The 23,801-nt window shown below is 40.9% G+C and overlaps 1 protein-coding gene across 6 annotated transcripts in view; it reads left to right on the top strand.

Moving 5' to 3' along the window:
- HYCC2 (hyccin PI4KA lipid kinase complex subunit 2) overlaps nucleotides 1-23,446 on the top strand; it is a 48,908-nt gene extending 25,462 nt beyond the window's left edge. For 5 of the 6 annotated variants that reach the window (XM_035137097.2, XM_060281784.1, XM_060281775.1 and 2 more), the window contains 8 exons: nucleotides 454-534; nucleotides 747-862; nucleotides 2,258-2,353; nucleotides 4,009-4,125; nucleotides 4,851-4,938; nucleotides 8,034-8,193; nucleotides 10,847-11,014; nucleotides 16,925-23,446. In XM_035137097.2, the coding sequence (XP_034992988.1) occupies nucleotides 454-534; nucleotides 747-862; nucleotides 2,258-2,353; nucleotides 4,009-4,125; nucleotides 4,851-4,938; nucleotides 8,034-8,193; nucleotides 10,847-11,014; nucleotides 16,925-17,523 (1,425 nt within the window). In that variant the 3' untranslated portion in view covers nucleotides 17,524-23,446. The remainder of the gene's footprint in view (nucleotides 1-453; nucleotides 535-746; nucleotides 863-2,257; nucleotides 2,354-4,008; nucleotides 4,126-4,850; nucleotides 4,939-8,033; nucleotides 8,194-10,846; nucleotides 11,015-16,924) is intronic. The other variant, XM_035137115.2, reaches the window with a different exon arrangement.
- The last annotated feature ends 355 nt before the right edge of the window (nucleotides 23,447-23,801 follow it).

The raw sequence follows: 23,801 nt of genomic DNA, 5'->3' as shown, positions 1-23,801 counted from the left end.
GTGGTGTGGGTGGGTGGGAATGGGTGATGGGCTGATGGGAGTGGTAAACCTGTAGATGGCTGTTAATGGCTGCTGATGGCTGCAATTAGTCCTGGGCTGCACACGAAAGCTCATACCAAAATATAAACTTAGTTGGTCTTTAAGGTGCTACTGAAGGAATTTTTTTATTTTGCTTCGACTCAGACCAACACGGCTACCTACCTGTAACTAACATAGGACTTGCAGAACTATTGAGCAAAGGCTTACAATGACTAACAGTAAAATTGTTGAAAACGGGCTGCCACAATTTTTGCCTGGATATGTTGCCCAAACAGGGCCTCCATATAGGCCTGGTTTTTCATTCGAAAGGCAACATTGCTTGCCGCAGAGCAACCTTGGCTAATGACATGTACATTTGTTAACAAGGCATTATGATTCAAGGTAACTTGGTTTTCTGATATCTTTTCATTGCAGGAAATTGCTGACAAAGATGGGAACAATAAAGTTTTATCTTTCACCATCCCTTCCTTATCCAAGCCATCAATTTACCATGAGGTAAGTGTGTGCTTGTGCTGCCAGGCAGTTGTAATTTTAAAAAAGTTTAGGCATTTCGTTCTAAGAGAACTCTAAAAAGTAAATCTTAAAGCACCTACACTTCTTGGTATATTGTAATAGTATGATCCTTTTAAATGCCACCACCCTGTTTCCTCTCCTTCCTGAACGTCTGTGGTTCCTTGAAGTTTAAGCAATGTTTTATTTCTCTGCAGCCATCTACTATTGGATCCATGGCTTTGACTGAGGGAGCCCTATGTCAGCACGACCTCATCAAAGTGGTTTATAGCGACCTTCACCCTCAAAGAGAAACATTCACTGCGCAGAACAGGTAAGCAGTTGATTCACCAGAGAGTTCACTACCAGTCTGTCAACGTCTTTGTAAGATATGAAGAGAAGTTTGCTTCCAGGTTTTGCAGTCTGAGATAGTTAAGCAGAGCAGAAACTGTTCGATATCTCTGGACAATGGGCATGTTCTATTGCAGGGGCGAGGGAACCCTTTCTGACTGGCAGGCTGGATCCTAATGTTACCCACCCACTTCAACATGGTGGTGCACCCACCTGTCAATCCCCTGAAATCATCATGACATCAGGTGACAAATTCAAAAGGGCTTGCAGCCAACGTTGATTGGTACCGAAAGCAAGTCCCTTTGAAGGTGTGCTTTAAACGTCTATCAGCTGATTAGGACTGACAGATTGCCTTCAGAGGGGCTCACTGTGAGCCCTGCTTTGTCTATTATTTGCCAGTGCAGTTTGAATTGAAATCGATTGAAATGGACAAAGCGGGCTTGCAGCAAGCCCTTGAAAGTGCGCTGTCAGTTGTGGTGAGGGACTCCCTAGTTTGGCCTGTCCCATTGGGACTTGCTGTCAGCACCAATCAGAAGCTATCAGAAGTGCACTTCAATTTCCCAGTTGTTCATTTGACGTCTTTATAGGTGTGTTGGCAGCTGGTGGGTTTGGTTTGGGGGGGGGAAATCCATGTGGGCCAAATTAGGTGGGTTCCCATTTCTTCCTGCCTGTTCTAATGGGTGTCTTATAATATACAATTTCTTCTGAATGCTTTCATTTAATTGATATTAGACTGTGCCCCATGCCTTTGTAGAAGTTCGTGTAATTATTAAATTGTTAAACTTTAATATACAGTGGTACCTCGGGTTACAAACTTAATTCGTTCCAGAGGTCCGTTCTTAATCTGAAACCGTTCTTAACCTCAGGCGCGCTTTCACTAATGGGGCCTCCTGCTGCTGCCGTGCAGTAATTGCAACCCGGGTGAACGGAGTTTATAACCTAAAGCATTTGTAACCTGAAGCGTTTGTAACCCGAGGTATCACTGTATTTGATTTGTGGCCACTTTGGATGCATCCTTATTTTTGCATAGCATTCTTTCTGTTTTAGACCTTGCAAATCTTAGTAATTCATAATCTGAATGCAAACTCTCTAGCACATCTGGGGCTTCTAGTTCTACTTTGGGTGCTCTGTGTAAAGGAACTGAAGAATCCGGTTGCCTCTCTTAGCTTAACATTTTTGCTGTATGAGAACTAATTATGCTATTGAGCTTTTTTAAGCCTTGCAACACTTCTATGCCAAACCCCAAAAGAATGAAGTCAAAGAGGTTTACTTTTAGCTAATATTCTCCTGTTAATTAATAGAGAGTTTATTAATGGGTCTGTTTTTTAAGAGGTGAGACTGCCGATTTCAGTCTCATGTTTGTCTTTTCTGTGTTTAGGTTTGAGGTGCTGAGTTTTCTTATGCTGTGTTACAACTCTGCGATTGTCTATATGCCTGCCTCTTCCTATCAGTCACTTTGCAGGATGGGTTCCAGGTGAGAATCATACACTGGACATCGTCGAGAAAAATGTTTTCTCCCAGGGTTTTTTTTTAAAAAAAAAACAGTTATGCAAAGAAAAAAAAGGTTCAAGTTTCACACGTTATTACCGTTACATTTGACTTAAAATTTAAAGACCTAGATCTGTTTCTTACAGGATTAGCAATCTGTGTCCCTATTTTGTGTGATGACTTAATGTGGTGTATTCTTTTTTTTTATGAGAGGCTTGGAAATGGGATGAGATCACGTTTTTTCCTAAACATACTTAGAGAACCCTGTTTTTACTAGGTATTCAAAAGTAGATTTTGGAGCATCCCGGTTTCTCTCCAGCAGTTCCCAGGCTCTGAGCCTTCTTCCCTTGGGGGTTCCCCAGCTGGTTCCTCCCACTATCATTATACTGCATCCAACCAACCAATCCATGACTGTTAGATATGACTAAAGGGCTGCATTTGTCCCCTAACGGCATAGCATATATGAAACAAGTTGCTACTTTAAGAAATGTATGGGCTTAGAGAAATGATGTCATTGGCACCCACTTTATCCCTCTTAGGATCCTTTTAGTGAAAAAGGGACACCCATGCTGCATAAAGGATGGATTTGGATTCCATGGTCTCCCAGCAGATCCCTTTAGGTTCCATTTCTGTTAAAATCGATCATTTTGATTGATAAGAGGTCTTGGATTCGACTAGATGACAAATTTCCAGAGCTGAGCTTACCCATAGTTAGCTGTTACATGTGTGTTAGCTGCAGTTAGAGCAGTACCTCTAGATGTTGGACTCCAGTTCCCATTGCCCTTTATTGGTCATGCTGGCTAGGGCTGATGGGTGCAGGGGTCCAAAAACATATGGCACGTCATAGGTTCCCCACCCTTGACTTAGAGCAATAAGGTAAGAATGTCTATTAGAAGGGGATTGGCAATTTCCTTGTTCCTCATTCAGGCAGGTGTTCCCCAGGAACAGAAATTGGGTTGACCTTGTGTTATGATTAGAGAGGTATTGGTTTTTCTGATCTCTAGCTTCCCAAGTGTCATTATGTATTACATGGGACCCAGGTGGCGCTGTGGTTAAACCACTGAGCCTAGGGCTTGCTGATCAGAAGGTCGGCGGTTCGAATCCCTGTGACGGGGTGAGCTCCCGTTGCTTGGTCCCAGCTCCTGCCAACCTAGCAGTTCGAAAGCACATCAAAATGCAAGTAGATAAATAGGTACCGCTACAGCGGGAAGGTAAACGGCGTTTCCATGTGCTGCTCTGGTTTGCCAGAAGCAGCTTTGTCATGCTGGCCACATGACCTGGAAGCTATACGCCGGCTCCCTCGGCCAATAATGCGAGATGAGTGCGCAACCCCAGAGTCGGTCACGACTGGACCTAATGGTCAGGGGTCCCTTTACCCTTTACCTTTACCTTTAGCTTCCCAAGTGTCATTATGTATTACATTTTCTTGATTTATTCCCATTTTTAAAAAATCTTCCCGATAGGGGGGCAATTATGGATTCCACCCATCAACCTTCCATTTTAGTCAAGTAGCTTTTTTTGGGGAGGGGGAGCTAGAACTAGAATTGATTATGCACAATATGTAATTGACAGTATGAAAACTTGTTTACTCAAAATGTTCGTTAGATCAGGATTTCATAAATGCTCTTAATGTTTTGCCAGACTCTGTGTGAGTGGGTTTCCACGGCAACATGAGAAATGCTGGAAGGAAGATTGTGGCCGAGTGGTACTGGATCCTGACTTCATGGTGCAGCTGCTCACTGGTGTCTATTATGCTGTGTAAGTATTCCAAGTCTGGACAAGGAAGAGCTCCCTATTTTTAGCTGGATCCGAATATATTTACTTTTTTCCTGTCATCTAGCTTCTGAGGCACTGAGTACTCCTTTATTACGGTACCTATTTTTTCCCTAGGATTGGCCATTTTAGTTAGTTAGCATCTTGTAAATACCTTATCAGCCTAGCAGAGCAATCATATGCATGTCTACTCAGAAAACAGACCCATAGTATTCATTGGGAATTACTTTCAGGTAAGTGGGCATAGGATTGCCATCAGCTTTAGGGCCTGAGGTTAAGCAGTTCTGGCTTGCTTTAGATGTATTGTGGCAGTATACCTTTTAAAAAGTTTTTTTTAAACCACTTTGCTTATTGAAAGGAGATGTGTCTGCCTAAATACCCCCCATTACTGTACTTAATACACAGGTTTCCATTGCTCTTTATGATGTGATATAAATTAGTAGATTATTTTACATATTTGTTTTAAAGATATTTTTAACTATAGGAAACTTCAGCTTTGTTAGAAGTGCTAATGACACTCTCCTGATTGGGAGAAGTGCAGGTAGGATGAATTAGTCAATAATATGTATAGTTTCTAATAAGCTAATTGCTGGAGTAAATTAATTACAGCAACACAAAAAGGCTGTATTTGGAAGGTAAGTGATAGATGGAAAAGCTCACATTCACAAAAAAATAATGGATCATCTTGTTTCCTTTTTATCCATATATAGTTATAATGGACAGTGGGAAGTTGGCCAAGAAGCACTAGATGACATAATTTACAGAGCCCAGCTTGAACTTTTTTCTCAGCCACTGTTGGTAAGGAAAAAGTAACTGCAATCCATTGATATCATTAAAATGTGTGTACACATGTGTGACATGCTCAAACCCTTTCAAACTTAGCTTAATCTTTTTTCTAGTGGTCTGTGTGGTAGGGACATGGGTGGCGCTGTGGTCTAAACTACTGAGCCTCTTGGGCTTGCCAATCGGAAGGTCAGTTGTTTGAATCCGTGTGACAGGGTGAGCTCCCGTTACCTTGTCCCAGCTTCTGCCAACCTAGCAGTTTGAAAGCATACCAGTGCAAGCAGATAAATAGGTACCACTGCAGCAGGAAGATAAATGGTGTTTCTGTGCGCTCTTGCACTTGTCACGGTGTCCTGTTGCGTCAGAAGCGGTTTAGTCATGTTGGCCACATGACCCGGAAAGCTGTCTGTGGACAAATACCAGCTCCCTTGGCCTGAAAAACGAAATGAGCGCCATACCCCATAGTCAACTTTTACTGGACTTAACCATCCAGGGATCCTTTGCCTTTACCTTAACCTTACCTTACTTGTAGTGGTCTCATGAGACACTGTGGTGCTTTGGGGTTCTGACTGTGCCATGGAGCTGTATGTATTAAGCCTTTCCAAGCAGGGCTGAGAACCAAAGAGTTGCTCGGCTTCATGTATGGCTGCATTCAGCAAAATCGCAGTTGACTGGGGGAAGAGTCGCAGTGGATCAGTGACTGGTGCTCTCCCAGCATGCTTGACCAAAGAACTCCTTTGTGAATCATGCAAATGTGCACTTTGGCTATCCCGTAGCGGGGAGGAATTAGCAACCTCTTTTGGCCTGAGGAGTGGCCAACCCTCTGGTGGCAGCATGCCATGCCCACTGCCACGTGCAAATGTACATGCATTATGCACACAGGTGCATAGTCTCCCCTCTTCAGCTGATATGGAGGTTAGCGTCCCCTCCCTGCTCATCAAGTGATCAGTCTGATAACCATTTCCACTCAGATTCTGAGCTAGATGTTTAAATATCTCCGTTCACCCCAACATTCTTTTCCTTCACCTTTCTGTTTCTTTTTTCCCTGCTGGTAGAGTCTCGGGGGCCAGAAAAAAAATTATTCTGGTGACAGATCAAGCCACCTGGCCAGGCAGGGATTAACCATGCTGTATTATGTCTCACTGTCACATCACACATGTTTGTGATGGGCAGAACCATGATCTCTATCACGTGGTTCATATTAGGGAGACCTAGAACGAATGTTCTTGCACACACGTCGTGTTTGTATTTGGAGCCTGTGTCTTAGTAAAACGAAATAAAGCCCAATGCTTTCATGTTGCCATTTTGTGAGTGTCTTTCCACCACCTCCATTTTGTAATTCAACATTCCCGAAATTTGCTCATTCCAAACCAAGAGATTTGTGCCAGTGAGTTTCCTGTACAGCTGATTCTCTGCCCATAGTACAGATAGTCTTTTTCCACTTTCTACTTCTCCTAGCTCTCATGTTTTCAAAATGAGTTTGCCATGCAGCATAACAGGCTGCTATTTAAGGAAAACAAGACTAAAGCAACTGTGGATACGTAGTTAATTTGATGACTCCTTGTACTCCCAAACCTAGTCCCTGCCATGTCCTGTTAGACTATAACTCCCAACATCCTTGAGCATTGGCCATGCAGGCTATGAATCATGGGAGTTATAGTCTAAAGCACATCAAAGGCTGGACAAGGCTGTTCTAGTCGGTTAACAGTATATTAACTTGTGTTGGCAGTAGCTGAAAAAATAAAGCTCCAAAAGATTAGATATTGGAATGGTAAGCAACAGTTTATATCTTTCGTGATTCCACCTTGTCTTGTTTTCTCCTTTTGATGTAATTTCTGCTTCAGTTCCCAATCATGCTATAAAGTTCTATTTCCCCCCTCCTGGTTTTTACATAAGTGACTCTGTATATTAATTGATTGGACTAAGGAATGGTCTCTCTGCGTATACCCATTGGCATATGACATATGAATATTCAACGATAAAAACTTCTGCAGTACTTGGCCTCAACTAGACATAAATAAAAATAAAACTGATAATGAAACAAGAGATCTGCACCTTTGTCTGTGAATGTAGAAAAAGAACATAACAACAGCAACAACAATTTCTTTATATGCCACCCATCTGACTGGGTTGCCCCAGCCACTCTGGGCGGCTTCTGACAAATTAAAACACAGTAAGACACCCAACATTAAAAACTCCCCTATACAGGGCTGCCTTCAGACAAGTGACATTCACAGAGAATTGGGCCATGGGGCAACAGATCTAAGCCAGGGCTGTTAGTTGCTGATTTCCGTAAAGACTAGAGGCAGAGACCCAGTTCAGGATGTACTTCCTAAAAGGTAAACATAATGACATTGAAGTCTGATACTCATGCAGCAGTCTAAAAACTAACTCAGATAAATGTGTGTGTATGTTTTATAGCATTTAAGTACTAGCCATTTCACAGCGGAGTACTGCGGGTTCATTTATAGGCAGAAAAGAAATGCAATTTTCATCTTTTGAATAGATTTGATTACATAGCTTATTTGATGAAATGTTATTGACTGGAACATTTAATTGCATGCTTCTGAACACCATAATGCCTCTTACCTGGTGAATTATTGGAACCATGAATTCTTTTAGGGGATGACTAAATGCACTACTAGATTGAAAATTTAACTTAAAAATTTAACCTACTGCTAGCCTGTTTCTGAGACCAGCTATGCTATAAAACTTGTAGGTGGATTTATATTTGAATTCAACTTTTGTTTCTGACTAAACAATGAGCCCAACAGAAAAGTAACTTGTGCAGTTCTTGATTGATTTGTCTCATGTAATACTACTACTACTACTACTACTAATAATAATAATAATAATAATAGAAGTAATACCATCCTCATGTCAGACGCTTGTCAGTTTTCTCCTAAACTACTTTATTATGGAATTTTCTTTTCTTTTAGAACTGTCTTCCTTCTGTGGTTTTCTCTTATTTAAGAAATAGACTTGAGTGTCCTGGGGTTGCAGTTAAATTAATATAATGCTCTTGGCTCCTTTCCAGTTTGTTCTGGTTTTTTTGGGTGTTAATCCGCTTGTTGAGAACAAATTTGTACAACATTTTACTGTTGCCATAGGTTGCAAATGCTATGAAGAATTCATTGCCCTTTGATGCTCCTGATGCATCGCAAGGAGGACAGAAGGTGTTGAAGGTGGAGGTTACTCCAACTGTCCCGAGGATTTCTCGGACTGCCATTACAACAGCTTCAATTCGCCGACATCGCTGGAGAAGAGAAGGTACAGTAATTCTTTCCGGTGTTAAGCTATTAATGTAGCATAGCATTATTCACCTCCATTGCTACAAACTGGTCTCTGAGCGTGAATGTTAACATTGGTTTCTGCAATATACATAATTGTGATCAATTTCTGTCCGCTGCATGTGTAAACATGTAATCATGATGTAAGGAGATCAGTATCCTTACTTTATGTTCTGGGGAACCTAGAAGGGTTTAAGTCAGGGGTGTCAAACTCAAATTCATCGGGGGCCACATCAGCAGTTTGGTCACCCTCAAAGGGCCGGTTGTATCTGTAGGACTATGTGTCCACTCTTTATTATCATAAATTATTGTCACTGCATTCAATTATTACTGGTTTTTTGTAATAATGTAAGTAATAACTAGCTCTGAAAGCAGAAACATAGCCAGAATAATGGCAAGTAGATATACAAATGTACAATTATTGTACAATTTATTGAAAAATGATTTTTGGTAACTGCACTGGGTGGTGGAGGCTCGCTAGGGTTTCATGCAGGAGCTTTGCAGAGCTACTGGTACCTGAAGATGCTGGGGTCCTTCTGCATGCAGGACAAATGTTCTGCCAGTGAGCCACCACCCTTCACCAAAGGGACTGGCTGAGGTTGACTCACTGGAGCTGCTCTCCTGGTTCCAGGGTTTAAGGGCCAGAAGTATAAAGCAGCATCCTATGTTTCTAGGGAGAGGGAGAGGGAGGGGAGGGAGGGAGGAAGGAAGGAAGAAAAGAGGGAGTGGGAGGGAGAGAGGAAGGAAGGAAAGAGGGGAGAGAAAGAAGAGTAGGAAAGAAGGAAGGGAATAAAGAAGGAAAGAAAAAGAAAGACGGAGAGAAGACAGAGATAAAGAAGGAAGGAAGGAGAGGGAAAGAAAGAATAAGAACGAGAGAGAGGAAGAAAGAAAGGGAAGGGGGGGGGGTCGCCACCTTGATTCAGCGCCAGAAAAGAGCGCGAAGGGACCCAGGGGCAAAAAGCATGTCCCGTTCAGCGTGAGGCAGTGGGTGTCCGTTTTAGCAGACGTGCATAAAGCCTCAGAGTTGCACGTTCATGAGGCTGAGCCGCTGCTGAGCTCACGTTCATGAGGCTGAGCCGCGGCAGGAGGAGGAGGAGGTGAGGCAAGAGGAGGAGGAGGAGGCTTGTCGGGTCGGTGCCCGGCAGCACCGTACGGAGAGTGCCGAGCCTCTGGGACGCAGCAGTGCTCTGTAGCACTTTGAATCCTCCTCCTCCTCCACGCAGTGCTGCTGGGTGCTTTGTCTGTGATTCAGCAGCAGCAGCAGCCGTTTCCAGGCACCGAGCCGTGGCAGGAGGAGGAGGATTCAAAGTGCTACAGAGCACTGCTGCGTCGCAGAGGCTCGGGACTCTTCGTGCGGCGCTGCTGGGCGCTGGCCCGGCAAGCTGCCTCCTCCTTCTCCTGCTGTGGCTCAGGGCGCTCCACGCAGCGCTGCTCCGGTCACCTTTCTACCTCCCCCAGGCCCCAGCTGTTTGTCGGTGCTTTGTCGGCGCGGCGCTTCAGCAGCAAGGTCCCGCTGCTGGGTCCTGCTGGCTGGGGCGCTCGGCGGGCCACATGATGAGGTCTGGCGGGCCGGATTTGGCCCCCGGGCCTTGAGTTTGACACCCGTGGTTTAAGTGATATAAGTGGTATCGTATGGTACAGTTTGTTTTTGCAGGGCTAGAATATAATGTATTTCTGACATCCTTTTCCATATTCTGTAGGTTGGATCATATCTCTTAAACTGTCCAAAACATACTCATGTGGCTTGAAAATATGTTCATTTGCAGTTTGTAGTATGCAGCTACATAGTATCTCTGAAAATTAAGAATTTTGAATGTCTCAAATTCCAGGAGTGCAATTTTGGAATGTAAAAAACTTTGAAAAAAGGGAAGCAATGTCAAAATAATAATAGAGCTTGGACTGAGAGTATTCATAACTATAAAACTAATATGGTTTTCGTTGGCAAAATTTATGACTGGCATTTCAGAAATACTAAGAAGCTTAGAAAGAACTTCCACCAAGTTTACATAATAAGTACTGTCCCCAGAACTATATTTTCAGGCCCTAAATTTGAAAAAAACAAAACAAAAACCTTATTGGTGAATATCAGTTTGTGTGTTGAGCCAGTTTTGGATTTTTCTCATTATTCTTAATGATGAGCAGCTTTCTAATTAAGACTGGTTCTAAAACAAACATGAAGTTGGAAAAAACACTATTATAATTACTTTCCATATGTTTATTTTAGAATTTTGTTTATTTTTGAATTAAATTACTTTTAATCCTTTTATTGCTAAATATATTAGAGTAGAAAAGCATAATAGGCAAACTTTAAAAATGGAATTCTTCTCTCCATTAAGCTTCCTTCTGCTGATACACTGAGGTTTCTTTCTATTCTGGTTTCCTGACCCTAAAACCAGTATTACCATTTTGCAAATCCTTGGTCATGTGTGTCTTTATCATTGATATGTTGTATGCTGGTCTCTTTGTCTACAGCATGTCTATTTATATGGTGTCCAGCTGCTCTCTGCCTAGTAAAGTGCAGATAGCATTATTGTTGTGTTCCATGTCTATGCAAAACCTTCGTTTCCCTGCCTGGGGTGGAATGTTTAGGGAAAGAGTAGAAAAGCACTAAAATATTATATGTTGAATCCCAGATGGCTTTGACTTCTCAAGCGATGCTGACTTGAGCATTCCCGGATCTCCGATCCTACACGGCTCCACAGACCTAGGGATCAAACGCAAGCAAGAGGGGGACGTGCTGGTGCTCAGGACCCCTGAGCATGGCTCACCGGAGCCCAACCTGGCAACAGCCACAACAGAGGGTAGGACAGAGATGAGGCAGAAGTCAGTAAGGCAGTTGCTGGAGAAGGATCCTTGCTCCTTATCCCCTAGCAGAAATCCTTTTCATTCTGGAGTGTGTTTCCACTATCTCAAGGTGTATTCTCTTCTGCTTCTAATACACATATCCCTTTTATGCTTAGCACCAGGTTTGGAACTAACCTTTCTAGTACTATGCAACTCAGACCTCTTTGTGACACTTAGCTTGGCATGGCTTAAATAAGGCAAAGCGCCACACACAATAACTTTGAGATTGCTTGGAAACACCCTGTTACTGAGCATGTTAACTCAATAATAATAATCAGAATAATCAGAATAAGTGAATGCACCAAGTAAACAGGCCAAAATCATTTTGTAAATCTGGAATCCATTTAGGGAATGCAATTTTTATTTTACCCTGATTTCAGTTAAGAAAACATTTAATTAAACAAATTTCTAAAGTTTTTCCCCCCTCATCAAGCATCTTTTGCATAACACTTCACTTGCTGTGTTTCCAATTTGCTTGACTGTGTTAATCTTCTGGTCATGAGAACTGTGTGAGTGATGACCAGCTATGTCCTAAAACTGAATTAAATTATAGTTATGAGATTGTGTCTCATACCAGGTTGTCCTAGTAGGTGCAGCCTAATCTTTGTGAAAAACATAGCCTAATACAGTGGTATCCTTCAGGCCATTAGTGCCTTTTTATTTAGACAAAATATTATCTTGTCCTCTTGAAGGAAGAGGTTCTCTTTTTATGTAGTTGATATGATCCGTCTACAGTCCCTTTGGTCCTGATGGAGGGATGCTTAATTTGCTGTACAGTTATATGAATATATTTTGCTATTCCTCAGGTCCTCTGAACCTGTTTCTGTGAAGACCCCTTTGGTGCAGCCTTTTTGGCATGGCTGATGACTCAAGTCATATTTTTTTGTGGCATTGTATTTGCAGGCTATGTACTGCACATGCGTTGCAGTTGCCGTAAGGAAGGTTAACATTCAAAATACTTCTATAGTTAATGTTTTGTTGCATCAAATGTAAAGGAGAGTCAAGACCTTAGGCATCAGTAGAAAATTATGGAAGTGTTAAGCAATTTTAGAATTAGCTCGTGGTGCAGAATGAGTTTGAGCATGCTCAGTAAATAAGAGCCTCAACCTTTCTCCATTTGTCCCAACTGGTATGTTTTTTTTTGTTGGTTTTTTTGTACTAACTAAAACATTGCATGTGCATGGCCAGAAGGATGTTGAGAAATCCTCACATGCCAAGTATCTTCTTTTGAAAAATGGTCGCTAAGTATGTGGCACTCACAACACGTCTTATTTTTAAAGACCTTCACTGTTGTACCACGTGACTTTTTATTTGGAGTTTGCATCACCCTATCATGGTTAATGGCAAGCGGAGGGAAGAATATTGGAGCATGGCTCGAAGCAGAGAAAACTCGAGGTTGACTTTTTGTTCAGGCTGAGCAAAGCTGTTTTTGCAGTGATGTTCTGGGGTAAAAAGTGTGGTGCAGGTTTGGGCTTGGGTAAAAATAAATAAGCCCTGTTTGTAATGTGAGTTTTCATTTTTGTGGTTTATATTGGTGATGTTGGTCTTGCAAAAAATACAATTAGTAAATACTGTTTCTTGGCTATGCTAATTTCTAATATTCCACATTTTTAATTACAAAGAATGGTAGTTGGAAGACTTGGGTTTTTGTGAAATAAAGCTATGTCAGTTTTCATATAAAGTGGTACCTTGGTTTTCAAACATCTCTGTTGATGAAAATTCCGGTTTTCGAATGCCGTAAACCCGGAAGCAAATGCTTCGGTTTTCGAACATGCCTCGGAAGTCAAATATGCCATGCAGCTTCTGCTGAGTACAAGATCCTGAGGCCTAGCTGTCAGCTATTGAGTTTCCGGTTTTTGAATGTTTCAGAACTCGAACGATCTTCGGAACGGATTACATTTGAAAACCGAGGTACCACTGTACTGGAAGTTAACAAGAAGTGGAATAGTAATGTCTGTATGGAAAGGTGTGATATTAGCAGCAGGTTTTGGTTAGTGGTTTGTGGCCATTGGACAAAAAAGCTAGAAGGTGATAGTGTGGAGAGTCTGGCCACAATGAATCATGCAATGGTCACCTCCAGGCTTGATTACTGTGATTCACTCTACGCGGGGCTGCCCTTGAAGCTGACTCAGAAACTCCAGCGGGTGCAGAATGCCGCAGCGAGACTCCTTGCTGCGGGATCACATTCATCCAGTGCTTTACCAGCTGCACTGGCTCCTGGTGGAGTACAGGGTCAGGTTTAAGGTGCTGGTTTTGACCTTTAAAGCCCTATGTGGCCTAGGACCCTCGTACCTACGGGACCGCCTCTCCTGGTATGCCCTGCGGAGGACCTTAAGGTCCATAAATAATAACACTTTGGAAGTCCCGAGCCCCAAGGATGTCAGATTGGCCTCAATGAGGGCCAGGGCCTTTTCAGCTCTGGCCCTAGCCTGGTGGAACACCCTACCGCAGGAGATCAGGGCCCTGTGGGATTTGACATCTTTCTGCAGGGCCTGCAAGATGGAGCTGTTCTGCCTGGCCCTTGGGCTGGACTCATTTTACACCCCCCCCTCATTTTTTTTAATGGAACCCCTTATATGGGATTTGTATATAAATTTTCCGGCTCTTTTGCTGGCCCATATAGGACCAGCATGGATAGTTGGCCCCGGTGAATATTTGACGTTTTCTCCCCTTATGGCTTTGATCTATAGGCTACCACTAAAACGAGGCTGCATTTTAAACTGTATTCTAACATATTTTATATTTTAATCAACTCTTTTTTGTTTTGAATGTTTTTACTGTATTTATAGTTAGCTGCCCTGAGCCTGGTCTTAGACGGGGAGGGTGGGGTATAAATAAAATTTACTATTACTACTACTACTACTACTATTGAAACTAAAAATATTTCAATATGATATAAAACTGCCCCTCAGTACATGCTTCTGATTTTTTTGTTTTATCGTTGTGACAGACATTTTGCTGCCTATCTAGGCTTTGTTAAAGAACTTTTGTTTTTCATTTTCTGTGGGAGAAGAAAGCTGTCTATTTCCCTTGGCTTCCTTGTTTTGATTGAGGCCAGAAAGGAAGTAGGAGGGTGGATATTGAATTGTAACTTAGTTAAGCAAATTGCTCTGACACCTCACTGGAGTGTCTGGGATCTGGCTTGAAAGGTACTACCCTGCATGTTGTCTTGTCTGTTTTTCACTCTTGAGCACTGCTGAGCTGCTTGGTCCTCTGCATGGTGGTAGCCTCCCGAAAGCTCCCACCGAGCCTCTCTTGACTCTTTTCTCTGAGCGGAATGGATACTTCACGGTCTTACTTCCTCAATTATTGTTGCAGGTCTGCCACCTTGCAGGTTCAAAACCATTTAATTTGGAGTACATTGCAAAATTATCACGAGACTTCAGTTGCACTCATGGAGAAATTTGGCCATGTAGTTCTGGAGCTTCTCCATGCAACTTTCACACTATCCATTAGAATAAGAAAGGCTTGAGAGAGGTGGTGTTGGTGGCAGCTGCTGCTGTTCAACCAAATGCACTGTCATCTGGCTTTGCATGATGATCTCAAAGAATGTACCGTAAATGTTGTGTCTGATAAAGGGGTGCTTTTGTTTTCAGGGTGTTCTGTCCTAGGTATGTATTAAATGGCTTTTGTATTTTGTACGTGTAAATAATACCATGTGCAGAGTGACTCGTTTTCTTTAAATGTTGTCTTTGATACATTGGGAAGCATTGTATGGAAATGTGTGACAGGCTGGTTTCTAATTTTGTTGCATTTCACAGGGCAATGTTATGTTAATATTTATAAAGTTGAGTTGAATAAATTCTGCTTAGAAAAGAACAGAAAATACCCCTTCAGTGTGTAAAATGTTATGTTTTCCTTGACAGTTGAATTTAATACTAGATTTAAAAATCTGCCAATATGGTAATCTTACCGAGGAGAAGAGATGAAAGACAGGATATATTAGGAACCACTTGATAAAACTGAGGAGTGTTGCATATTATGAAAATTGAGTTAGGGCAGTGATTTCCAGTTAGTGGGTTGGAATCTACAACTTCAGCTACAGAACGATAGTACAATATGGATGATGCAGGAATGCTCCCAAAGGTGGCAATCCTTATTACCCACCTAAATGGAGATGAGACTGGACACCCTTCCATATGGCACTTATAGCATTGACACACTTATAGCATTGATCACACTTATAGCACTGACAATTGAAAACTGCTCACAATTGAAAACTGCCTCAAATGGAGGTTTCATGCCAGTGTTGCATGTTTCTAGCAGTTAGTGTTGGCACAACAGGCAAATCATGTAGCGAGTCAAGTACTGTAGCTTTGAAAAAGTACGAGCCCTGTGTTTAGCTGTAGCCCCATAAAAGTATTTACAATGGCACTTTCCTAGAAACAATAGAGTGAGATTCTACCTTAAGTCAAGCACATCTGGAACTATAATATTGCTTTCAGGAGGAATGAATACAGGGGATAAACTGGCCAGTTAGCATCTAATCCGTGTCATTTTGCTTTTGTTTCCTAAATCTTTTCCATTTTCCTGTTTGCTATTTTTTATTTTAAAAAAATCTCACTAAAATTCACAAAAGCAAAACACATAGCATGCATTCTTATATTAATGGCACCAAAACATTCCTTCAACACATAAGTCCTATAAGGACAGTCATCTCTTTTCCCGTACGATGTCTCTGGAAGAGACTTTATTTTCAGTATGCCCTCCTAGTCCTGGAGCTATTTGCTGCCTCATCTTCAGTGGGGTTGCTGTGAGTCCTGGCAGGAGCCAGGTTTTCTAGTTGCTTGGAACAGTTGTTACCTTGAAAATGTTCAAGGCAGCTCTTGGACCACCTCATAAGAACTGATTGTACCAGGAGCATGGCTGAAAATTTCAGAACTGAGGGCAAAGGCTTGTTCTGACTCCCACAATGGTCCAGGAGGTGTAGATCTGTTCAGTTCGGTTTTGACGTACAGAGCCAGTGACTTCCTCTATCATATCTAATGAATGAATGTATAACTAGCCGAGAGAGAGAGAGAGAGAGAAGTATTGCCAGGCTGCACTGGGTATCTCAAAGGGTTAGTATCTGTCTAAGCTGGTTATGTACCTTCCATTTTTAGATGCTTATGTGTTGGAAGTAGCACCACAGTGTCATTGATAAAAGAAACAATTCTAAGGTCAGGAATGTTACATGAAGGACTTGGATAATTTGGGTAAAAGTGCTCTATTGTATTGGTAGTAGCGTTTAAGGGCCAAACTAGGTGTGCTGGTAAATGTGTGATTGTACTTCTTGTGTCTATTTTGTCCTTCTAAGAATTTACCTTCCCACTGAAAGCTGATGCTTCCTCTGGAGGGGATGCTTCTGTGTGCACTCATGGAAACTTTGATGTGATTGTGATTTTCATTGTGACTATGGAGAAGGGAAGGATTAAACTCCCCTCTTCCTGTGTGCCTTGGTCTGAATCCCAGTTGGCCCCTCACAACTGCTGTTTAGAAGGGAAAATAGACATGTTAAATGCAATTATGCCCACTGCATGTCTAGTTTGGCCATAACCATTGAAAATGTAAGTAGGATGCTGAGTATTATCAATGGAACGTAATTTGTAGGAAATTATAGCCACCCAGAACAATTCTAATAATGTTTACTCAGAAGTAATCTCTCTGAGTAAGTGTGTTTTAAGACTTCAGCCTTGTATGGATCTTCTGGGCTTTGACAGAAAACAAATAAATTGTGTTTTCAATCCTAACCATGTTTATTAGGGGAGGTAAGTCACAGAATAAAACACAAATTTGTGAAGAAATGTTCTAGGTGCAGTCGTAGAAATGTTGTAAAATTTGTATCATCATGGTTTTGTTTCTCAATCTGATTTCTTTTGGGTTTTTAGATGGTGAGGGTGTCAATGGAAGAGAAGAATCTGTGAATCTTAATGATGCTGATGAAGGATTTTCATCTGGGGCGTCCCTGAGCAGCCAGCCAGTTGGAGCCAAACTTTCAACCGCATCTCAAAGGGGCAGCTTAAGGAAAGGAGTGAGTGGGCGTTCAGCTAAGGATAAGGAGATTTCTACACCTACCAAATCCACGGAGAGTCCTCGGGAATCTGCCCATAAGCAGTACCTGAACCAGTCTATTGACCTCAGTACAGATGCAATTGAAATGAGTCCTACAAAGAAACACCTGAGCCTGCCTGCTGGGCAGGTGGTGCCAAAAGCCAATAGTGTGAGCCTGATTCGGACTGCTAGTGCTTCTTCCAGTAAATCATTTGACTATGTGAATGGCAGTCAAGGGGGTTCAGGAGTTGGTATTGGCAGTGAGGGTGTTACTAACTTAGCAGCTGGCAACACCAATCGGTTTTCGACCATTAGTCTACAGGAGGACCGCTTAGGCCAAGCTGGAAATGGCAAAGATGTCATCTCCCCAGGAGCTCCTCTGACCAAGCAGTCCCGATCCCCAAGTTTCAATATGCAACTCATATCCCAGGTTTAACTTCGTTGTCCTTCCTCTACTTTCCCCTTTTACCCAATTCTTCGTTGAGCAACAACAGCAACCATCATCCTATAGTGTGAAAATCCTGGCTTTTGTGATCTTGTTCGATTCATTTTAGATGTCATACTATATTTTGTACTGAAACAGCAATAAAACCTCATGTTCCAACCCCCACCCCACCCTTGCCCTCCCTAAATGTTGTTGTGAAGCAAGTATAAGATGTACTTTATGCCTTTTCCATGCCTTCCTTTCTCCTTGGGTGATGTGCAATCCATTGTAGGCTGATCAGTCCCATTTCAACACTGTGAGTTTTGAGAAGATCGGAGGAAATGGTGAATGTGATCCCTATGAAAATGAAGCTTTGGCTTTTTTTTGAGAAATAGAAACGGGTTAGCTTTCTCAATCTACAGTTCTGCAAAGACTACTGGACTGTGACTTTTTGTCTCTTAGAACCAGGAGTGCCTCAGAGATTCTAATAGGACTTTGGACCTCTGAGTTAGTGCAATCAATTCCATGGGAGGGAAACGCTGCCATTGTTCCTGGTGGCTGTCTGAATGCACTTTGTCATGAAAATGAGAGCAGTCCTCCCTCTCTACCATCCTCTATTCTTCCTCCCCAAACACTTCACGTTCAGCAATTGAGACATGCACGTTTTCAAGTTGTTGCCTCCTCAGAAAGAGTGGTCTGTAGGTAGACAGTGTAGGTTACAATGCACTTTTAATGGCGTTGTAGCCATATTTCATGTTACATGTCTTCCCCGTCCAGGACACAGGGTTGATTTGCCTATATGCCAGGACTTCCTGAAAGATGAATTATGTTCAAAATAAAGTGAGAAGTAGAAAAGGAGCACACAGGCTTGCCTAGAAATTGCTATTCAGCACTGCTCCTTTTAAAAGAAGCTATTTTTGTAAGTTGATATTCTTTGAAATGAACAAGAAACTGCAGATGAAGAGAGGCTGCTTGCTGTGGTGTGACTAAATTTAGTCACAGAATAGACTCGGAAATCTGCGCTAAATACAGAATGTTCTCCAGAAAGATATGCCAGGAACAGAGCCAATGGCTGCAGGAAACATGGGTGACTTGAGTCCTCTTAAAACCTTTGCCCAAACAATGGGGTTTTTGGCAGTCCTATCTCCCAGAAGGCTAACAATTCACTGCCTATATTTTGATTAATCTATTGCAGTTGTGACTATTTCATCTAGCTAATGTAAGGGGAGAGGTGGAATCCTCTTCCCTCTTAATATTCTGGGAACTCGTACAATTGAAACTAATTTTGAATGCATGTGACTGGTGTGTGGGCAATATTTGGCGTTTATGCTGTAGATCACTGCTTTAAATTGCATTTCTTATTCTAAAGAAAAATATTCATCATGTTTTGGACAGTCTTGTGTATACATCAACAGCAAAATGGTGATTTTTGCCCCTTCATCCCTTGTACATTGATCTGGAAATGTGCAGGTTATTAATCTAAGAAAAAGCTGTTAAGTTCTGTCTCCCAACTCTGGCATTTTGGGTTCATTACATTGGAGAGGAAGGTTGGGATGCGTAGAAACAATAGGTTATTTTTTAGAGAGAATAAAGACTCTGATATTTAGAACTACAAAGTGCCATTACTCTGCTAAATAATAATGAAAACGATTTTTTAAATATAATTGACAACTTCCAGTTCTGCTGCTCTCTTGCTTCCCTGACTCATAACTTTAAAATTCCACTTTTTCAAAAGGACCTAGCCTACCTAATAGCAATGTTGTTTCGTACAAAGTTATAGCAGAGTTATAGCAGTTCTGTAAAGGGTTCTTACTGAAGCTAAACTAATGTTGAACCATTACATACTAAGGGGTGGATCTAGAGAAAGTTATTTACACTTAGTTCCCATTCAAAGCAGTGGGGCTTTGATTTCCCTGAGACCTGAGTTCAACTAAATTAGTTTGAATCCAGTCCCGTATAATTGAAACTCAGGAAGGTTCACTTGTGATTAAATGCAACTAATAAATATCCAAAGTAATAACAAAACAGTGTGTAAGGTGTCGGCTAGACTTCTTTTGGCTCTGAAGTAGTCATTATAGGAGACATCCAGAAGGTATACTTCAGAAAGTGCTTATGTTCCATAGACTGGTGAAGGGGCTTGATCACACCTCTTAATTTTCTAGCATACTGGTGGGATCCACTCTCAATTATTGTTCTATAGAAACACTTCCTTTTTTAAAAAAAACAGCAGAAACTATAGCCAGGTCCCCAAAGGCTGCATGACTAGTTCCTTAGGCTTTGGGTTTGGTAAACAACTCACCATGCCGCCTGTCAAACCATGTTTGAAATGCATGGGGCTTTTAAAAGAAAATTGTGAATCATGGCCATGGTGGGGATAGCTCTGGTTGCAATTAAACTGGAAATTTAAAAATAAAAATCCCTGGGTATAACCAAGCTCATAGGCACATCTGAAGTACCCTTTTAGGATCCCACTCTATGTAGTCTACACAAATGAAGCCAAAAAGGGAATCTTAGTCAAAAGAGAGGAAATGTATGTTATTGTAAAGCAGGGCTGTGGGGGGCCTGAGCTTTTTCAGCTGCCTTTGACTATTATTCCCATTGTCCCTGATCATTGGTTATGTTGGCTCAGGCTGATGGGAATTGGAGTTCAAAAAGCATCCTGTCCCCTTCCCTTGGCTGACGTGTGCTGAGGACCAAATCGGTTGTTTGTACTTTTTCTTTCTGAAAGACACGGAAGTAAGATGTTCAAATGAGTTTTGAAAGAATGTGCCAGCCTGTTCTGATTTGTAATGGTATGTACACAAAGTGCAGAAATGCGTATTTTGCTTCTCAATGGGTGGTAGTCCTGCAATCAAGTTTGAATGTGTTTAACAATAAGTCTTTATTGCTTATTAAAAAGAAAACCAAAAGAAGTTGTGTATCTTCAGCCCATTAAAATTTCAAAAAATAATAAATTATATATAATGTTTGTGTGTGGGATAGAGATTGTCTCAGATAAGGCTACTGAAACCCAAATTGGTTCTTTTTTGTTGTGCAGTAGAAACATCTTGTACTTGATTCTTTTGTTTTTAGTGCCTTCTGGCATAAATCTAATATTTGCTTGCTGCTCTTCTTCTTAAATTCCTTTTATTGTCCTCTTTTGACGCAATTCAGATTCTATCCCTGTTTTAATATGCACTTTCCCCATATTGGGGGTTCAAGTGGTATGCTTTCCTTGTCCCCCAAGGACCTTTATAGTATGTTCTGTAACAGATAAATGCTGCTGAGTGTCTTTTCTTAACGGTGTGTGTTTGTGTGTCATCTGCTGGTATCAAGCAGTCATTTTAACGGGTCCATGTTGGTGCTGTTTGAGCGTCTGTTGGTGTATCTGCTGCTCCATGCTATGGTGTTCCAAAGTTCTATTGAAAACCTGCACTGTCTGGTGCTTAGGGGCTTTTAAGCACTGGCGCAATATAGATGTAACATCTCCCCCCTCCCCACTCTTTTTTTTTAAAATCCACGTTTGATACTTGGGAGTTAGCCCAAGTGTGTTCCTTTCCTCTTAGCACACTAACTTTTGCACGCTCTCCTCCTTTCTGCTAAAATCCCACCCACTTTTGTTTATTTCTGGATTTGGTGGCACACTAGTTCTCAGGAGTGTTTTGAGTATCTATAATGTATTTTAGAAATATTAATACAATACCAAAAGTATACAGAGAGTCAAACACTAGCTTTCAGTTGCTGGCTTAAAGCCTGACTTGGGGTGAGCATTCAATTTGACATGGACACTATGCTAACAAAATGTTGAAAAGGAAGGGAGGACACAGGGAAGGAGCCAAGAGCATGTGACCCCGAGGGAGCTCCCAATATTTTAATCATCTTAAGAGACTAGAGAAATACTAGGTCTTCATCGAGCCACTGTGCTTTCTCAATAAATTAATTGAACTAAAATGATACAGCATTGAATTGATGTGGAAAGGCCAGAGTTGTCAAATGAACTCTGATTTGTCATTTGCCTTACGAGCGGTTTACAGCATATTTTAAGTCACTTCCTGATAACTCGTGACAAAAACAGTATTTCCATTTAAAGCCCTTTCCCCATAATTACTGTTATTGTCACAGCTTCTGCTTTTTAGAGTGTGGTTTTACACTTTCACATCTTGTGTTTAAACTGAAGGTACCTTGTGGAGGAATATGAGCAGGACATATGTTAGTTGAAAATGTGATGTTCATGTGAGATTTTGCAGGAAAAATCTGTGAGCAAGAGGGGTTAGGATCATAGTTCAATGCAACAATTTTCGCTTGCAAACCTCTAGGGTGGAATAATGTTACTTCTGAACTGTTATGTACTGAGCATATTTCATGAACAGTCACACAATTAAATAATATCCTGCTTTTAATTTTGCCCAGGATTTATACATGAGGAAAGGTGAACATACAATTGCAAACAGATTTATTTTAGTTATGTTTGGATATTGGGTAAGGGAGCTATCGCTTCATGCTGCAGGCAACAATGTGAGATGTAGTGGATAGATATCAAACAATACTAAGCACTATATTGAGAATGAAAGTGTATTATTGTACATCTGAAGTGTGAACTTAAGGGCAGGACTTTGGTTCAGTTCTTAAAGGGATTATCAGCATGAAACTAAAGTTCCATATGGAAGTGATAAATTCGTATCACACTGGATATGTATTAATGTAGGTTTTGCAAATTCAGTTAGTGTCTGATACATATAGCAGATGCTCTAATTATAATGTTTCTCTTCCTAGATTTAAGCTTGGCAAGTTCATATATTTTGCCACTGAAGTAAGGAAAATCACAATGTTTTCAAACAATTTTATTTGCACTATTTTGTGAACAGTAGAATTGCAGGGGTGAAGGACTGATCACCCCCTTATTGGATGAGTGTATGCAAATAGGTATATTTGTCATGTGTTGACAATCGATTGCCTCAGTTGTTTGTATGCAATATATGAATATAACCGTAATATTTTCTTGTCTCCAAAAAAAGTTAAGCTTTGCCTTTTCATTTTTATCGGTGTTTCCCTGTAAGTTAAAAGATTTTTATGGTTGATTAAAATTAGGTTCGAAAATACTCATGTTAGGGTGGGGAATGCTACTCCTCTGGCCATGGTTTTAAGCTAAGATGATTTCCCCTTCTGAACTCACACACTGCAACAATAAACAGTTCAGGATATTACACAGACTGTAAAACATACTGAAAGAATGGTCAAACCTTAAAAAAATTTTTTTGGATAAAATTATAATTTCAGTTGTTTTGTTTCTTAACATCTTACAGATTTAGACAGGAAGATGGAAAACGCTGTGATTATAAACTGTTTTTAGTACTCAAAATGTAAGCTGGGAAAATTCAATCCATGCCAAATACTGTTGAGTTGATGCATTATCAAGTATTAAATATATTAAATAAACTAATGCCCATAGGCTCAATTTATTTTTGCAAACCTCTGCTTGGGTTGATTCCCAGTTAATCTGCTTCATTCCAACAGTTTAAATTTTTTTATCTAGTTTGTTTTATACAGATAAATATTAAAACAGATAGATCTAGAAGAAAGTAAAGCATTCTTGTATCTTATGGACATCAAGGAAAGATCAGTGTTTAGCACCATGTTGAGTCAATGGAACTAGATCACTTACTGGTTTGAAAATTGTCTAGATTGTCCTACTGAGATTATTAATATGAAGCTTGTTACTTTTTTGTTGTTTGGGATCACTCAAAACTGACACCACCTGATGCCATTCCGTAAGCCACAATTGAAACTTTAGCTTTTAAAACTGTGTGCTGTTTTGAAGCAAACTAATCTAAACTCTGCTTGGGCTCTCAACATTATTTTTACAGGTGTTGGATTGCAGTCACTGATTATAATTCTATTTAGTATTTTAACTTTATGTGCAGCAAGTAAATTGAGTAATCAATGCTCTACCCAAAAATATATATATATATTTTTTGGGGGGGGAATGCCTAGGTTTGGTGGAGCAGAATGTATTCATCAAACTTGAAGAATTCCAGAGAGCATGGTGTTTGTGTATGTTTAGCCATTTTCATCATTTGTAAATTCCAAGCTAACTCCCGAATCACAATTTTTAAAAACGCAGGAGCAAACTATGTATATAATATCCATTTTAAATATATATTTACTGAAATTCATTGTGGTTATCAGGACTGAGGATGGAATTGCATAAATCACAATAGGTTATGTAGTCATATTTAGAAGTAGAAAATATAATATCTAGGATGGGTGCAGGGTTGGGGTATAACTTTTTGTGTGTGTTTTTGTAAATTCCC

Source organism: Zootoca vivipara, chromosome 1, assembly GCF_963506605.1.
Source record: "Zootoca vivipara chromosome 1, rZooViv1.1, whole genome shotgun sequence".
NCBI classification, from domain to species: Eukaryota; Metazoa; Chordata; class Lepidosauria; order Squamata; family Lacertidae; genus Zootoca; species Zootoca vivipara.
The sequence above is the reverse complement of the archived record's forward strand: the minus strand, read 5'-3'. Positions and strand labels throughout refer to the sequence as shown.